This window comes from Emys orbicularis, chromosome 1, assembly GCF_028017835.1.
Source record: "Emys orbicularis isolate rEmyOrb1 chromosome 1, rEmyOrb1.hap1, whole genome shotgun sequence".
NCBI lineage: Eukaryota > Metazoa > Chordata > Testudines > Emydidae > Emys > Emys orbicularis.
The window spans coordinates 259,772,431-259,791,354 of NC_088683.1; the positions used below are offsets into that span (position 1 = coordinate 259,772,431).

The window sequence follows — 18,924 nt, forward strand, 5'->3', positions numbered from 1 at the left end:
AAAGGTTAGGGAACAGACAGTCCTCCACTGCCTGAAATATTTTAGAAAAATTTCAGACAAACAACATTGTCCTTACCCAAAATAGAAAATCTTTAGCAGCCCTCTGAAATATGAATGAAAAAGTATACTTTGTAGTAGAACAATCAACAGGTGGAATCATCAGCCTGTGATGGAGATATTTTAAGCAAGGAAATCTACAGCTAAGGACTGCCAAAAATCAAGCCCAACCCTTATTTACAAGAGTAATCTTGACACACTGATTTTAGAGAGACTACTCATGTGATGTAAATAAACATTGCAGACTCAGGCCCCTAATTTTAAAATTAATGAAATGTGATCTTTGAAGTGTCCTAGCAAACATGTCTTTGATCATGCTGATCACCAATTATTTTTCCTTAGTTCTCTTAATGCTCGCGTCATTCCACAAAATAACTGCACAAAACATATCTCAAAATGCCATTGATGATGGGGTGTGGATCATATTGCCCAATGAAAATGTGCAGATAAGAGGAAATAAAAGTTTTTACAATTCACAAAGGTAGTGATGAGGGGGACATACCGTAGCTTCCATTAGAAATTGTAAAGGTGGAGTTCATACAACAGATGAAATAAAAATGTGCATCTGTTTTCCATAGGCAGACAAGTTAGAGTGCTTGTTGCATTACAGAGCACAGCTTGTTTTATGAGGTGGGGTGGAAGTTAATATGTAAATAAAGTTAAGAAAAAAAAATCATTGCCCTGGTTTTGTTGTTTCATGGGCTATAATTATTCTCAGTGACAAGGTGAGAAAGATTTTTTTCTTTACATTTACTGATGACTTAGAAGTTCAGACAGTCAAAACTTTAATAGAGGCCCTCTCCCCTGAGATGAGGATAGGAGTTATTAATACAGAGGAAAAAATAGTGACTATGAATGTCAACATAGACTGCTAATTAATATCTAGCTAGCTTTTATTTTGGTGTGTGCATATAAATATTATTTTTATATTCATATAATGAACCTATCAAAGTCTAGGTATGTTTATAAAAAGCAAGAAAAAACACCACTATAATATTTCTGACAAAACAAATCCTACTATTCTCCCAGTTTCCATTTACCATGTAATAGTAAGGGGAGTAACAGGAAATAAAATGGTGACAAGAAATGGAGGTCTGTATTAGGCTATGTCTACACTAGAGAGCTTTCAGCAGCACAGCTGTACTGATGCAGCTATACTGCTGTAAGATGCCTCGTGTAGCTGCTCTAAGCCGATGGGAGAGAACTCTGCTGTCAGCATAATTAAACCACTCTAACAAGCGGCAGTAGCTACGTCGGTGGGAGCTCTCCATACTGACGCTTGTGTCGGTGTAACTTATGTCACTCAGGGGTGTGTGAAATAAGTTTCACACACCCCTGAGTGACATAAGTTATACCAACATAAGTGGTAGTGTAGACATAGCCTTGGTGTTTTAAAGACTCAGCATTTGAGACTGTGAAAGCAGCGTCCATGAACTGCACCAACTACTCTACTATTGTTGGGGATAGTTATTCACATGTATTCATGTTTGTTCATTCTATATCCTCACATGCCCTTTGCCCCCTATCTTTCTTCATAGATCCTAGAGACACCCTATTTTCTATCTACTTTAGCACCCTATAACTCTATAATCATCTGTCACAGCCTTCATCCTTCCAAATGAAGAGGAAGAGACCATTTGAAACTGATTATCAACATCACTCTTTAATAAGCCAGGAAAGGTTTGTATGATATAAGACTTTTTCTGGAACCATGAGCTGAATCTTCTGCCTCTATCAGCTACTGGATCAAAATTAATTAAAACAATATGTTGCTAAATGTCTGAATATACTGCAAACATGTACAGCACTTTGAGTTCCTAGAGAGCCAACATGGTTAACAAGATAGCTTAATTAGAGCAGCACAGTATTTCCCCAAGGGAGAAGGAAAAAAGAGAAGGCACAACCTTCCTTGACACTTTAGTTGGCACACCCCTGGTGAGAGGAAGGCAAAATCTTCAACTAATAAATCCATTTTGAATCCCCCAAGGTCCTGGATTAGTGTAACACAATGCGGTAAAAGTTCTGTTCCTTCCCCAACATTTTTTTGCTTGGAAACAAACTGTGTTCAAACAAATGGATCGTGCTAGTCCAAAGAGAAAGAATCTAATAAAATAATGAATGTTCTCAGATATTAAATGGCGATGTTGTAAATTTAAAAATGTACTGACATGATTGAACAGGTCACACTGTAGTTTTAATCTTCCCATAAATACCTTATGTTTGGAGACACAAATCAATTTTATTTCCTTACAAGTACAAACCAAACCAAAACCAAACACATAATAGAGACTTAGAAGGACAACCCATATGTGTTATTTTGGTGTGATGTTCATATATTAAAGCAAGCATGTACCACTTTAAGGACTGTACGAAATGCAACCTATCCTTAACCATTTCAGCAGATTTCCACAAATATATATATTTTAAAAAATTGACAAAAATCAAGACTCCATACATACCTACCTTCTAATTTAGTGTGTCAGATTTCCATCTCCAAAACAGTAATAACTCCTAAAGTGACCTCATCTCCTCTCCCACGATATCAAAATGTATAGACCTGTTATCCTCATCCACTAAGACATTTATTGGTTTGGAATAGAAGGCAGAGTGAGTTTTCTTTCTTCTACTTTATGTAGCATGTGCTATATGTTAGTGTTTAATAACTCTATAAAGGCAGACATGCCACACAGACCTTACTATTGCATAAGTCTGTGGACTATACTTCTGACCTATTCACAGGAACAACTAAGTAAAGATGCCTGTTGTAGTTTTCCAGTGGGCTTTTCATTGACGTTACCATTTGTTGGCAGAAATATAATGGTGGTGGTTTTTCTTGCTTATTATAAACATACCTAGAGTTTGATAGGTGCATTATATGAATGGAAAAATAATATTTATATACACACATCAAAAGAATTCATTTTTAACAGAGGTCCTGGAAATAGATCAGAACATCTTTTTCCTATTGTTCCCTTGTACATGGCTCTATCCAATTCAATAGGACAAAGACATCTTTTTGGCCTATCCTGATTTTTTTAAGTTACTCATGCCTGAATTAGTGGTTGCACATCACCTTACACACAGAACGCCTTCCCTAAAATAGTCCATAAGGTCATAACCATTCCTTCTTCAAATCCCTCGAGACCCACTTCTGTTGTGACTCCTACAAGAAATCAGCCAACTCACAAAGAATAGGGTGAGTGGTAGTTGCAAATAGCTGACATATGTTAATTTTCAAAAAGTTTTTAAAGATGAGAACATCAAGTTGTGCAAATAGCTAGCGTATGTAACTAGATGAACTTATTACCCTTGTCCTCCCTTCTTTCCTATTTTTGGAATGCTTATTTATTTCATCCTGTTTCAAATTAGATTACAAATTCTGTTGGGGGCAGGGACCATGACCTGTTTGTAAAGTACCTTGCAAAATATAGCCCAATTCCCAACTGGAGCCTTTGGGTGCTGCCATAATATGAATAAATAAAATATAACAGCCAATTAGCTTAAGGACCAAATGTCAAAATGCTGGCCTGTGGGTTGTCATGAGGAGGCCTATGACTGAAATCCGGGCTCCACTGAAATCAACAGCAAAGCACTCATCGACTTCAGTGGGGTCAGGATTCCACATTCAGAAGTTTTCTGAAAAATTTCCTGTGGACACAGGTATGAAGCAACACTTGTTTTAAATGGGAAGTCTGTATAACTTTGCAACTTCTTCTTTGGAAGAAAGGCCTTTCCTCTGTGACAACAGTAAAGCATTGGCACCATGTACATTCTTACTACTGACAACACCTTTTGACTTTAATGTAGATAAAAGTAACCCTCTGAAAAAAATCGCAGTTTGCACATGCTCACTAGAGACTTGTTGGAGCTTCAGAGCTAAATTCTCCAAAAATTTTGTATACAATGAGCATGCTCCAACTCAGGGCTGCAGGATTCATGCAAGACTTCCCCTGTAATTGCTAATTCTGACTGTTACAGGGCAGGATGGGGCCAGGCACCAGAACTGAAAGTGGGGAGACTCTTCAATGACCTCCCTCCTAGTGCCTAGGCAGCATGGAGAAGCCATCTGAATCAAAGGCAGAAGGGACAAAAGCTGGACCTGAGGTACGTGCAGAGAATAGATTGGGACAAGGAGCCTATGCAGGTGGGGGTGGGTACTGGAACTGGAAGCTAGCTGGGAGGAGAGAAAGTGAGATTGGGAAGTGAGTGAGCAGGACACTGGGATTGGCTGGAAAGAAGACTAGCAGCCAGGCTGTGGGAAGATTGGGACTGGCTGCATAGACATATTAGGACTGGGAGTCCTGGGACCAGGTGGGCAGGGTGGGGAAGACTTGGGTTGTCTGGGCAGGGAGACAGACTGGTAGATGGGGTGGTGGGGAGACTAGACTGATTGGGTAGGGAGACAGGGACTGAGATCCAGGGGGAGCAGCGAGACTGAGATTGGACCAGGAGTCAAAGGAGTGTAAAGACTGGGTCTGGCTGGGCAAAGGGGCAGGGACAAGGAACTGGGGAGTACAGAAACTGGGAAGAGGAGCTATGGAAGACCGAGACTGGATGAGAAGCCTACGATGGGAGACTGGGAGCCAATGTGGGCAGGTGGGGAATGGGGAAACAACCAGAGGCCAGGGAGTGAGAGAAACAGACTGGACAAGGATGGTGGGGGAGGGGACTGAGTCAGAGCAACAGGGATTGGGGACCCAGGCATGGGGAAGAAGCAAGACTGGGTTAGATACTATGGTGATGAGCACCATAGAAAAGTCCATGAGAAAGTTAACAATTCTGTGTTCAGAACACTGTATTATGTGTAGTAAATAAGGCTTGGAGGTCACACTTGGAACAATGACAATAAAACAATATACTGAATAGCTACTCATTAAAATGAGCACCTTCCATCCAGTGCACTGAATGAGGTGCTGTAGAAAAAATACTGATGATGTTACAAACAAACAACCCTGCCCCCGAAATGGTACCATAATGAATACGCACAAGGGGGCCGAATTTAGGTTGCACAGGCAACCTTAATTCTGGCTTTTCTTAGCTTCAAGTGCTTGATTTTGCAACCATAATGTTCCTTTAATGTAGTTTTTGTATGTAATGTGTACATACATTTATTAATGTTTGTAATTCCATCTAAGATCTTTGGGCAGGGGAGGGGAACAGCTGAATAAGCAAAGTCTTTTCTTCTAGGAGCTTAACTTTTAACAAATTCCTGAATGAACAAGTATGGCTTTTTTTCAGAACAAACATGAAAACCAGGGGGTTGTTGTCTGAACACCTATATTTGTGTGAGGGGGCTGATTTTTTCTTTTTTAAATGACATCACACGCTCTAGTTAATAATATCATTGTCATCTATTAAAAGTTCAGTATTTATTTCTTGAATGGTCTCTCTTATGGTTCAGTCTTTTATCTGCTGCCAATTGTCTGCCAGGAGAGAGCGAGCGCAAGAGGCACACACAGGATTGGTACCATAATGAGACACTGTCAGAGAATCTTTATTCCCACTCCAATACACAGACAACTAGGACTCAAGACCTCTAAGGCAGCAGTTCTCAAATGTTAGCAACCCGAGGACCCCCATTTTTATTTAAAATTTTTCACGGACCCCCAAGCCAGCTTCTAATTTTCCCTGGGGGTGCTCAACCCCCACTCAGCCCCATGCCCCGCCCCCACTCCACCCCAACCCCCAACGCCCCACCTCTTCCCACCCCTGCCCCTCCTCTTCCCCACCTCTTTCCACCCCCTCCCGCGAGTGTGTCCCATCGCCATGCCTCCCTCTCCCTCCCAGTGCCTCCTGCACGCTGCTGAACAGCTGTTCCCCGGTGTGCAGGAGGCACTGGAAAGGAGGAGTTGATCAGCAGGGTCGGCGGCCTCGGATGTGACTCATGGACCCCCTGGAGTATCCTCGTGAACCCCCAGGGGTCCATGGACCCCAGTTTGAGAACCACTGCTCTAAGGAATCTGACTCTCAGCAAAGGTAGAGCTCATTCATAGAAGGCCAGAGTCTGATTCTCCACTTCCACTGGTTGGTTTTACAACAATATAACTCCATTGTTATCAGTGGAGATACTCCTGATCCACATCACATCAATGTGAGTGAATGGAGAATCAGTCCCTTCTCATCTTCCTGCTATTTCTTCCAGGATTTGAAGAAATGGTGAGGTAAATTTAGTCTGAACACCAAAAAAGGATGAAATATTCAGGGGGGCATTTCTCAGCCCCTCAAAAACTTTAGCCATATTCAGTTCAGCTAGTATGTCTAATTTCCTCATAAAATGTGATTTCAATCTAAATAAGGGCCAAATTTTGCTCTGTTACAATGTGCATAAATGAGGAGTAACTCCAAGTCAATGAAATTACTGAGAACAGAATTTGGCCCAAGTTTGCAACAGCTCTATGTCATCCCACTAACATTTACATTTTACAGAGTTCATTACAATGGCCCTAAGTCTTCCACCTCTCTCCCCTTTTCTCCTTCAAATATTCTTCCCTTTGCTTCTTACCTTTGTGTGGTGCACTCGAAGGACCAGATTCTTCCACCCTTACTCACACTGAGGTGGTTACATCATGAGGAAGGGTGGTAGAGTCATACAAATATAGGGCCGGAAAGGACCATTTGCCCCATAGTTTTATTATTTATCCGTCTTTATCATTTTTCTTCTCCTTTTTCCTATGTTGGGTTATTTTTCTCTCCTTGATTCCACAGGTCAAATGCATCCCTGGTGCAACTTTGCTGAATTAATAGAGTTACACTGAGGGATGATTTTGGCCCAGAGTCTCTACTTTTGGCCCTATTTGTGTTCATTTTAGCATATGTTATTTTCTTTAAGTGTCTACGTCTTGCAGTCTGTTTTTGCATAGTCTTTGTATAGTATATTCACTCTCATGTCACCTCAATTCCTTCTATGCATCTTCTTTTCTGTGACTCTACTGTTCCCATCTGAGGGCACCATAAGGGTGTAGCTAAAATGAAAAGTAGCCCCTATTTAAAACCATGTAAAAGAAAATGCTAAAATGGCACCTAAACCTCTAGAAAGGTGTAGAGTTTTAGTAATCCATGCACCAAGAGATGTAATGACATTATTCTGTCATTTTGTGGTTGTGGGAGGACAGGGACAAGATAACAGTTAGTGCTGGGGGAAGATAACATAGTTTAAAAAGGCTGTGCATGAACAGAAAACCTATTGCAAGAAGTCTAGGAAGCACAGAAAGAAAGGAGATCTGTACATTTTGATAAATTTGGGATAGGTACCCAAAGTTCTGTTTGCTTAAACAAACTGAGAATTTAAATTTGTGTAAGTTCTCCTGACACATACTACAGTACTTACTACAACTTCAAGCTATTTCTATGTTAGAGAGAGCTGTGGTCCAGATCCACTCAATTTTTTGTCTCTTCTTCCTGATTTTTCCATAACTCACATCCACCCTAAAACTTATACCCTTTCCTTCTTCTCTGTCCCAAGACACTTTCTTCTTGTCCAAACCCTAAACATTCTCCTTCCTACTCCTTTAGTCTTCCTTTCCTGCCCTCCACCCCCAACATTCAGACAAGCAGGTGGAACCAGCCTGGGAATTCTCCGAAGCAACTCACAAAATTCTAATGAATTAATCCTCATAATAAGTCTATTACATGTAAATATTATGACACATATACGTACACATACAGGGAGAGAGAGGGAAGATGAAGGATGGAGGTAACCCAAAGTTACATAGAAGTTCGGGGGCCCAGCCAGGAATAGAACTGTGCTCTCCTGAATCCCACTTCTGTGCCAGATCCACCAGACCAATCTTCAGTAGTGCTGCCAGCTACCCACTCACAGTCACTCATATACTACTGCCTCACCCACTTACATTCATCCTGCTGGCCCTGGGGAAATAATGGCTCAACTTTCACTCCATCTTAGGCCTTGTCTACGTTACGGGGGTAATTCAACCTAACTTACACAACTCCAGCTATGTGAATAACGTAGCTGGAGTTGACATAGCTTAGATCAACTTATTGCGGTGTGTACACGTACTGCATTGACAGGAGACACTCTCCTGTTGACTTCCCTTACTCTTCTCTTTCCGGTGGAGTACCGGAGTTGATGGGACAGCGATCTGTGGTTGATTTAGCAGGTCCTCACTAGACCCGCTAAATCAACCCCAGGTGCATCGATCATTGCAGCATCGATTCTCGGTAAGTGTAGACATGCCCTAAGAGTCTAATGTCACTGCTACTGCATTTGAACCCTAGGTGATCCCCAGCAGTGAAAGCACTGGCTTACGTGTGCCAAGTGCTTGCCCTTTCTACCCCTCACCTTCTGCTGTTTGAATTTGACATGTTATAATGATATGCATTATAGTATATCCCATACTGCATAGCACAGTAGCGTACTAAGTTTTGTCAAGAGGAGATGACTAGCAAAAGGGACATGTGACATTAGGCATCTTAGCTCCTTGGTCCTCTCCTTCCCTGGCTTCACTTTTCTCTGGTAACAAAATCTCAGTGGATCCAAAATCTGTTGCACTCAATGTTCCCTCTCAAACCAGGGTGCAGATGGATCCAACTTTAATCTTCCACAGAGGATAAGCAACCACCTAAGAAGCCAAAAGGCTGCTATGACTTGAGTGCGAAATAGAATAGTAACTATTACAAAACCTGCTTCAAAATACTCTGAAAACTAATACCTCCTACTTCCTAAATTGTTATACCAACTTATTACACAAAAATAATCACACAGATTTTCAAAAGATGCAGTCATAAAAGTCTGAAAAAAATGTAGGATAAGCCAAAGTATTATGTATGATACCCTAAAAAACCCAACTGGCCAAATCATACTTGCCTTTGCACAGGTGCACAAAGTCTCACTCTCATTTGGGCACCTGTGCAGGAGCAGCCATAAACCAGGTCTTTATAGTCCATTAGCACAAGGGTTGGAGGAATGGTAGGGCCTGATCTAAAGCTCATTGAAATCACTGGAAGTCTTTCTGTGGAATACAATGGACTTTGGAACAGGCCCTTAGTGCCCCAGACATTCCAAAAAGGACTGGGCCATGTCCCCACCCTCCCCCACTTATTGGCAGACAGTATAATATGGCCTGGGATATTTAAAAAGTTCCCAGCATGATGTTCACTAGCATCTTTGCAACAGAGCATCTAACTTCTGAGTGTTTTCCTCTTGGAGAGAAGAATTGATTACATTTAAAAAGACAATTTATTTATAAATGTTACTTTGATTTTTAACATAAACCAGTATCTTTAAGTGCTCACTCAATCTACAGGTTAGGATTGTGCTCAAATGAAGATATTTATCATTTTATCCATAAGTTAATTTCCCACATTTGTGTGCCATGGGTGTTACACTAATGTCTTCTTTTCCACATATCTGGTGGCTTTTCTTGGGCCACAAAGGAAGATAATTAGGGCTGTCAAGAGATTAAAAAAATTAATCGCGATTAATCACGCTGTTAAACAATAACAGAATACCATTTATCTAAATATTTTTGGATGCTTTCTACATTTTCAAATGCATTGATTTCAATTACAACACAGAATACGAAGTGTACAATGCTCACTTTATATTTATTTTTATTACAAATATTTGCACTGTAAAAAACAAAAGAAATCGTATTTTTCAATTCACCTAATACAAGTACTGTAGTGCAATCTCTTTGTCATGGAAGTGGAATTTACAAATATAGAATTATGTACAAAACATAACTGTTCTGTAAATATCCCTTTATCAATTTTGTGGAGGGGCTGCCTGATGCTTTTGACGATGACCGTTTGTTTCCTACCAATAAAGTAAAAAATATGATTATCGTAGACGATCTGATGAACTCTGCTTGTGAAAGCGATGAAATCGAGAAAGCCTTACCAAGTACGTGCATCACAGGAACATGAGCATTATGTATAAAGTTCAGAATGTATTTTGTCAGGGAAGAGTCGCACGATTAACCTAAACCAGGGCTTTGGAGCGGAGCCTGGAGCTGGAGCGCGGAGCAGCTCCGCAGCAGTGGAGCTGCAGGTTTTTGCCTGGAGCTGGAGCGGAGCCGGAGCACAGCTCCGAAGCCCTGACGAAACACAAAGCACATGGTTCTGTTCAAAAACCCCAGGGATAAATTACAAATCGCTCGCTCGGCAAATGTACACCGGCAAAGCTCAATACTTTCTAGAAGCTTTTGAGGATGCTACCGAAAGACCTTATGGTGACCTGGTGGTAGATTTAAATGCTTCCACACCAGAAGCTTATAGACTAAGAACTGGTCTTTTCCCTCCAGACTGGCCAGTGGTTTATACTTTTAAAAGAACAACAGCTGGGTATAAAAAGGGATGAATTATCAGCAGGCCCCTTTTTAACAGCTGGGGTTGCTGACCAAAAACATGTCTATCTGCATGAAGAGAAACCTGGTCCTTTTAAAATTACTTAGCAAATTGTCTCCGCAGCAAAGGAGGGCTGTACTATGTTCGGCCTCTGACGATTTAGTAGTGGCCATCTCAGAAATAGCACTCAATACCTTAAAAGGAAACGTACCTTTGACCCAGAATCAAGTGCACGGGCTGAAAAAGAGACGCATGCTTATAAAAACTTGGTGTAATAAAAGGGTTTCACTTAAAAGAAAGAAGCATCTGGTGAAGCAGTCTGTGGGGTTTATTGGACCTCTGTTAAGTTCTGCTATCCCTCTGATAATGGGGCTTTTGACTTATTGATAATGGAGTATGCAGAAAAAAAATGTACTTGGTGCCCAGCCACCAGTTGGAGCAATTAAGGGCTCCCCCTCCGTCAGAGGAAAATATCAGAACAACCGCAACTCGCTTACTGGATGCTGAAGTGAAGTCTGTTCTTCAGAGAACTGACTTAGCCGAATATGAAAAGGCTAAACTTTACAGGGGTGTGCTTCAAAGGTACCTAACGTACCTGAAGCAGAGTGATGCGGATAAAGGGAAAATAAGTCTGTTTCTACCAGAACAGGAACAGAGTGTGACTGCCAAACCCCCAGAAACACCAAAGACTTCAGACTCTGTTGCTCAGGAGGTGCTGGATAACGTGAATAAGTGTTATAAGAAAAATGCATTAGTATGGCTAAATAAGCTTGGTCAGGATAAAAATATCTCTTCATGGAACGATAAAGGGGCTTTTGTGCACAAAGATTCTGTGGTTAATGGTTCTAACATGCTCGACTTAGTCAGGGCCGTCACCCAGATGCGCTCTGTTCCTAGCACACATGTACCTAAAGGATGGGATGTGCTTATGAATGCCATGGTGGAACTGAGTGTACCATCTTCCATCATGGGCAACACGGTCAACAGAGATCTTTTGGAATGCCTGAAGGCCTCGACCGCCGACACCAGGGTGGATCAAGAAACCGTAACCCCTTTTTTGCCATCTAAAAAACGAAAATTGGCTAAAAGATCCAAATGGCTCAGTGTGTGATGTTTTTCATGTTCTAAAATTTTTAAAACTGGTAATGTTTTGCTTATATAAAACATTTCTATACTTTTAAAAAACATAATCGTGTACTTTTTCTGAATTGGCCATTTTAAAAAAAAAAAAAAAAGAACAAAAACCCAAACATCAATTGTCTTTAAACCCCTCACATGGGGTGCTTTATTGGATAACATGACTATGAAAATCATTGCAAGATACACGTCTGGGTTTGTTGAAACATGTTTTGAGCGAGGCTAGGCATGCCCAAGAATTTTAATTTATTTTTTACAAAATTCATCGCCATCCGGTCATTTTGCACTAAGTCGTTAGAATACAATTTTAAAATCCGGTCAAAAGATAAACCCTTGCTACGATGATGTAAGAAAAACACTCAGTGATAGCCGCAGGCGACGGAGTGGGGATCTTGTAATTGTCTATTGTGAAACACAATGTCTGTGGCATTTTTGTTTAAAAATTTCATAATGCTTCTAGGAAACACCACACTGTTCGAGGTGTGCCCATATGAGTCAAAAAACTCTCCACGGTTATGCTCCGCCAGATACAAGGCGAGCCAGTGTTCACCCGGTTGGTTGTGTGGATGCGTGTTGACCACTAAACCTAGGGGTCTCTGAGACAGCTTGCCGCCAGGGAGCCAATTGCAAGTGAACACATCTAAGAAATTCTTTTTTGTGTAAGGGTCCGTTGATAAGACACGTGAGAGCTGCACGGTGTCCATCTTCACCTGTAGTCAAACAGAACATTTCTCCTCTGATTTATCTCTATGACGTTGTCAAAAACCCCATACACGACGGTGATCGTCAAAGCCTTCCCAAAACGTATTTCTGCTCTCAGGTTCCCGGTTTTAATCAGGGAATAGTGATCGGCGCATTCCTGGTCGGGAGACAGGTCAAAGGCAAACAAGGTGTAACCCTGTGCAAACTCCTCACGGTCGATTAACAGAGAACGATCTTTCATGTGTTTACCAGCCGTCTGGTACCAGATTTATGTATTCTCTCACGCAGTGTACTGCCTCGAAGTCTGGTTGCAAAGGCTTGATTTGTATCTTCACCATCCACATACAAGGCCACAAAATTAATATTGTAATGTTTAAAATTAAAGGGTTTTTTAGCTTAACTTCTGCTAAAGGCATCATTATCCACAAACCCTAGGACAAGCATTTTGGGTAACTGTCCCAAGAACAGGTTCTCCTGGTTACTGACCCTGCTGCCTGCAGGGATGCTAAACACTTTCATTCCCACACAGTCCAAGGGGTATTTAGCATTAGCGGTAAGCAGGGCCTCCGCGTGCCCCAGACAGACGCTCAGGGCCACCTGTACTTTCTTCACAAAAAGGGACGCTGATACAATGTGCAGTTTAAAGCCTTCAGCCGGACTGCCCATTGAACAGAAAGCATCTTTACTGCGCATCAGTTTAAATTTCTCATCCACTCCGTTCAACAAAAGTTTTCCTTGAAAAAACAGGTCGCTGTGTAGATGCCCCAGGGGCTTTACCGTCCTGCTCTGGGCTGTCAGCTTTGCACGCCTCACAAACCCTAGATTCCCGCCATCCAACTCCATTTCTTCGTGTTGTCTGGTAGTGTTTTTGTAAAACAGGCCACTGTAAAATTGTGTGGTGAGGGTGTCGTCGCTGTAATTGAGCACCGATTCTATAAAGGCCCTGTAAGGGTAACAGTTGTTGCTTTGGCTTAGGAGGCGGTCTCCCAGCGTGACAACCAACTGACTAAAAATAGAGGCCATGGGGTCATTCACCAGGCCCACCTCAGCGTCCTTGGCGAGTTCAATTCCTTCTCCTTTTACAATCTTGCAACATAGGTACATCTGTGTGTTGTTTAAATCCATGTAAACTATGCCATTCCCTGCTTTAAAAAAGTCTATGGGGGGCAGCCTCCTTAATGGCTGATAGAGGCGGCACCTCGGTTTAGATGCTTTTCTCGATGTTGGTTTGCGTAGGGGCTATTTGGAACAAGTCTAGTTTGGATTTGGTGCACTCCTCAGACCCGCAGTGAACAAAAGCCATGTTGATTAAAATATCTCTCTTATCAGGCGGAGAGCATCTCCTCTTTCGTCCAGGCTTCCTCTTGGACTTTCGCTTATGGCCAGCCCTGCGCGTCAAAGCCCTTCTTTTAAAGGGTTTCAGGGGACCTGTGCGTCGTGGGTATGACACATTTCTCTTTCTCCTTTTAATGTACATCAGCCCCGATACCTCCTGTGAAGCTGAACTCCCCACCTTCTCCAGAACAGCATGGGAGACGTGGCCTACCACGTCTTTAGCTATGTTTTGAGCAGTGGTTTTTACGCGGGGTTTAATAGTCTCCAGCCCCCTCCTCAAAAGCGGTATGGCTTTTTGAAAGAGGCTACAGAATATTCCGCCCATGCCAGCCCCGTAAATCACGGGGGACCCATGATATCCAGGAAGGGTGTATCCAGTCTGGGCTTTGTAATAGTTCCTATAGATGGTGGGGTCGCAGTAATTTTTTAGGATCGCCATAATAGTGTTTTGATTTTTAGAAATCTCGCTCTCACTGGGGACGCAGGTGCAGCTTGATGATCACCTTACTGAAGCGAAATGAGACGTGTCTGTTCTGATCTGTCTTTATTTCAATGGTGATGGTGTCGATGTGGTGTTTACTGACAGGGATGTAATGAGGTTTATCGTAGGTGATGGTGACAAACTCGTTGTTCCTTCCTCGGACGGGGAAGCAGCGTAACAGGGGAACAGAAAAGTCCCCCACAGACTGGTGTTCTACGATATCCGTGTACAGATACAAGGAGTTGAAACCCCCTGTGATGTCTGCCAAGAAGGGGATATTTTGGATGCTGTGCTTAGGGCCCAAACCCAGAATGTTATCCGCCGGTAGAAAACACATAAGTAAAATTGGTGGATTTAAGTCTAACTTTTCTACCCACCAGGTCGTAGTTCATGACCACCTCAGGCAGTCCTGGGTGACAAGCCACAGTATTGTTCATATGATCAGTAATTCAGGTAGGGAATAGTAATAACCTCATTGTAGGATGAAACTCCACGTCATATCTCCAAAGGTGATTTTGAAAGGGGTGTCTTCATTGATAGTGTTCCAGCTGTGCGGGTATTGTATTTCCACTAACCCCACCTCCCATGCACCCGGGAGATCCAAGGGTTTAATTAGCTGTATTGTAAAGTTCGAGCTGGTGTTTTGGGGAAAAGCCCCAGAGCTGGCATTGCTGGGCAAAGTGATGTAAAACCCACCATCGCTTATTTCTCTCTCTCTCTTTCTTTGCAGGAGGAATAGTTTTTGTTCGCGTCTCAATGTTACAGAGTTGAGAAGCTTCCACCCAGCTATTAAACTTATCGGGCCACCCCAACCATTCACCAGTAGCTGCTTTTTTCTCCCTTTCCTTTCTCCATTAGAACTTTTTCAATCCTGTAAATCCTGTCTTGTTTGGGGTTTAATTTTTGTAATTCTTCAGGATAAAAAGATCCAGTAACTGTCTCACCCTCATAATCTTTTAATCGGTATACAGGTCTCTGGCCCCTGGTTAAGGCTTCATACACTATGCATATCACATCGGTAAACATCTGTTCATAACCTTTTTCAAAAGCTCCTTTGGTTTTAGATAGTCTCACGTGGTCACCTTTTCTAAAAGGGGCAACAATCAGTTTTTAAAACCGTCTCTGTAAACCATTTTACATACCTTCAGAGAATTTGAAGGGTTAACATCAACAGGTCTGGTACATATAGTTCTGTGAAAGCTCTGGTTGTAACTCGTTATAAAGTCAGGTAACACATCAATGTAGCAAAAGTTGTTATGGGCTGTAAAATATCTCCACATCCTAGTTTTTAAAGTTCTGTTAAATCGCTCCACAACCCCTGCTTTGACTTCATTATTAGTAACAAAATGATGAACACCATGCCGCTTTCACAATCTGCTTTAAGGTTTGTTTAAAAATTCTTTCCCCCGATCGGTTTGTAATTTTTGAGGCACGCGACCTTTGCTGAAAATAGCTTTAAAGGCCTTGGATACCTCACCACTCGTCTTATCTTTTAGGCCTAAGGCCCAGTCTGTTAAGATGTACTTAAAACCGCTGTTGTGTTTGGAGAACCAGTGCATATCCACAAAATCTGCCTGCCATTACGCATCCACATCTGAAACAGTGGTCTTGTTTCTTTAAAAATGTATTCGAGACAGTTTGTGTAAAGTGTAAGCATCCTGGTCTGAAAGCCAAGCTGTTACCTGTCTTCTATTTAAAGTTTTACTATGCTTTTTGGCCACTTGAAAAAGAGGGTTCACCCCGTCAAAGTCCCAACTTCCCTGGGGGTGTAATATATTTTCTTTAACAGAGCCGTCTGCATAGACATGATTGTTCCTTGTACCGTCTTTTACTAACTTGAGTATGGAAGGGACACATTCATATTGACACATTTAAACAAGTTTTATTAATCACCTGGTTTAACACGACCTTTTACAGCTGCCTGTGAAAATGGTCACCCTACCATGAGGGAGTCTGAGCTGGTTCATTCTTCCATTTTGTCCTTTTCCAGATTTTCCTCTTGAGATCTGTGTCTCAGACATGAGCAAAAACAGCTGATGCACGATATATTTACTCCCACAGGGCTACCGATGTGTAAGTTCTCAAAGGCCTCTAGAAAGGCATCGTTGAGCAGTTGAGAGATTTTTCAGAAAAGAAACAGCGTAAGCACCCCACTGCTTGTTTTTAGATTCACGCAATCCCAGGTCAGTTCCTAACCCCATTACACCCCATTCTCGACCATCACTTCTTAATCATTCATTTACCTGAGCAACGTCTTTTCCGTTCACCTTGTCCGCTGGTGACTCTCCCGAGCCATGATCGCATTCCACCTCCAGGGGGGTGGATGACGAGAGGCCGTCACACTCATCGGGGTGCCTCATGAGGGCTTGGGTTTTAGGGTTGGGTTCCGACGTATCCATCAACGGTTGACTCAAAGGGCCCTTCTCGGAACTGTCGCTGATGTAGCACTTTCTCCGCACAAAGTCCGAAGTTCTCACGGGAGTGGTGAAGGAGTCCATGTTTCCTCTCAGCCTTTCCATGATTTCTAAAACACGCATTCTTGGTAAGAGATGGCCTCTTCTGCCTGGCGCTAGGACTTATGGGGTGATGGTGCTGCGCTCTGATTGGCAGAGGGCGGTGGAAGGAGTTCTTAGAGGGGTCACACGACCCTCTTCTGGGCAGTTCATCCCACCCCAGAACCTGCCCTATTTTGGTCAAATCTGCTCTCGGGGCAGTCCTCTGTGTCCAAAACCCATCTTGATTGGTAGAGCGTGGTGAGAGGAGTTCTTAGAGGGGTCACACGAACCACTTCTGGACGGGTCACCCTGCCCCAGAATTCCCCCGATTGGTCAAATCTCCTCTCGGGGGTGGTCCCCAGCAGTTGAAACCCCCCCTGATTGGTAGAGGGCAGTGCGAGGAGTTCTTAGAGGGGTCACATGACACACCTTGCTTCTGGTCATGTGTCCGGTTTGACCCCCCCCAAGTAATACCCCCATGAGGTGGGACTTCTGGTGACAGGTGGACGGGGCTTAAGGGGTCAAGGGGTGGGGTTAACATTTGATTGATGGTAGGGCCCTTATACTATTGAGGTGAATTGCAAAATACTATTTATTTTGTTTATCATTTTTACTGTGCAAATATTTGTAATAAAATAATATAAAGTAAGCACTGTACACTTTGTATTCTGTATTGCAATTGAAATCAAATATATTAGAAAAACATCCACAAATATTTAATAAATTTCAATCAGTATTCTATTGTTTAACAGTGCGATTAAACCTGCGATTTATCACGATTAATGTTTTTGAGCTAATCACATGAGTTAACTGCGATTAATTGACAGCACTAAAGATAATCTTGGGCTAATTTTTGTAATGACTTGCTATTGCTTTAACAAATAATCTGATTTGAATGGGTGTAAGGATGGAATGTGCAAGCCCCAAAAGGCAATCCAGTATAGTGAAGGATGCTGAACTCTAGGGTTTCTGTTATACCATTTAATGAAGATGCTAATGTGTAAGTCATCTGCTGGCTGTTGTTTTTTTTAATGGAAATGACAGATAGATCAGGCATTTGGCAAAGAAGAATGCAATTTCTTAATTCTCTAGCCCCTCAAATAAAAATGCTGTGGATTTCCCCCCTTCCCCTTCCCTTTTCCCTCTCTCTCCTCCAATGAAGGGATAAGACATTTAACTTACAGCTTTTACTCTGCCAGTTAACAGTGAGGTCAACACCAAGAGCAGCACGACCTGCATAGCCCTGTACAGAAAGGAGAAACACAACAGCATTCAGTATTTGTACTGCTGTAGCACTCAGAGTGTGATATAGCTTTACAGGCTACTGTGAAGAAAAGGCCCCTGCCCTACATTTGAAGAGAATTTTGTCCCCATGTTGGCAATGATTAGAAGTGCCCATCATAACAAGTACTTGAAATATGTATGGAGAGGATAGAAGCTACTTACTGCCAAAGGGCACGACGTGAGAGGAGGGACCGCGAGCTTCTCATCCTTGCTTCCTCTCCCGTGCTGTGCAGGGCTCCCAGCAGCAAAGCTTTCCTGTCCCAGGAAACCCCCTGGATCCAGCGCGAGAGGGAGAAATACAGTTTGAGAGAGGAGTAAGGAATGTGCAGGTCACACACCCTGCATGCAGGGAACAGTCCTGTGCACACAGGAGTTAGGCTACATGGGCTGAGCTAGATCTTTCCCATTAGCCTAGCGATTCCCATCTCCGTGTTCCTGGCGGCTCGATGCAAGGGGCACTCCCCAAGCGGCACGCCTCTGGCGAGGGCGAGAATGCTGCCCTGGAGGGACGCACGAGGTACAACGCGGCTTTGGAAAGGAAACGATAGTCCCAGCCCCCAGCTAACTGTCCCCAGGCACAGCCTTGCCCTTTGCAGGGGCTCTGCCGACCCGAGTCTCCGCTCATCTGGCCACCGGAGCGCACGCCTTGCCCGGGCGCCAGCCAAACCTCTGCCAACCGGGAGCGCCGGGCCAGCCCCAGGCCAGGTGTGAGCTCCCAGCGATCAGAGCAGGGCTGAGCGGTTCCGGCTCTCCTCACCCCCCACCCCCCATCGCGTGTCCGATACTCACCTCTCCGCTCCCACCCCTCTAGGCTTCCCAGGCCGGGCGCATTCGCCTTGCAGAGCCGGTCCCCTGCAGCGAGGCGAGGGGCTGGAGTCAGACCGGCCGCCGAGTCCTCCCAGCCCGCAGCGTGGGGTGGATTTTGTGGGGTGAGGCGGGAGCCTGCCCCCTTCCTTCTGCCGGAGGAGCGGGACTGGCCGGCCGGAGGTGGGCGATGCAGAGGGGACGAGACACTGGCCAGCCTCGCAGGATCTCCTCCCAGTAGCCACCGCCCGCGAGGGGAGGGGGCAGCGGCAGCCGCCCACAGATTGGGGATGTGGGCAGCCCTCGCCTCTTTGGCTTTAGAGG

General features: G+C 43.4%; 1 protein-coding gene across 1 annotated transcript in view; it reads right to left on the reverse strand.

Annotated features, from left to right (window-relative positions):
• COL4A2 (collagen type IV alpha 2 chain) overlaps positions 1-16,536 on the reverse strand; it is a 217,670-nt gene extending 201,134 nt beyond the window's left edge. Inside the window, exon 1 of the mRNA XM_065407451.1 lies at positions 16,261-16,536. Within this exon, the coding sequence (XP_065263523.1) occupies positions 16,261-16,536 (276 nt within the window). The remainder of the gene's footprint in view (positions 1-16,260) is intronic.
• Positions 16,537-18,924: the final 2,388 nt, after the last annotated feature.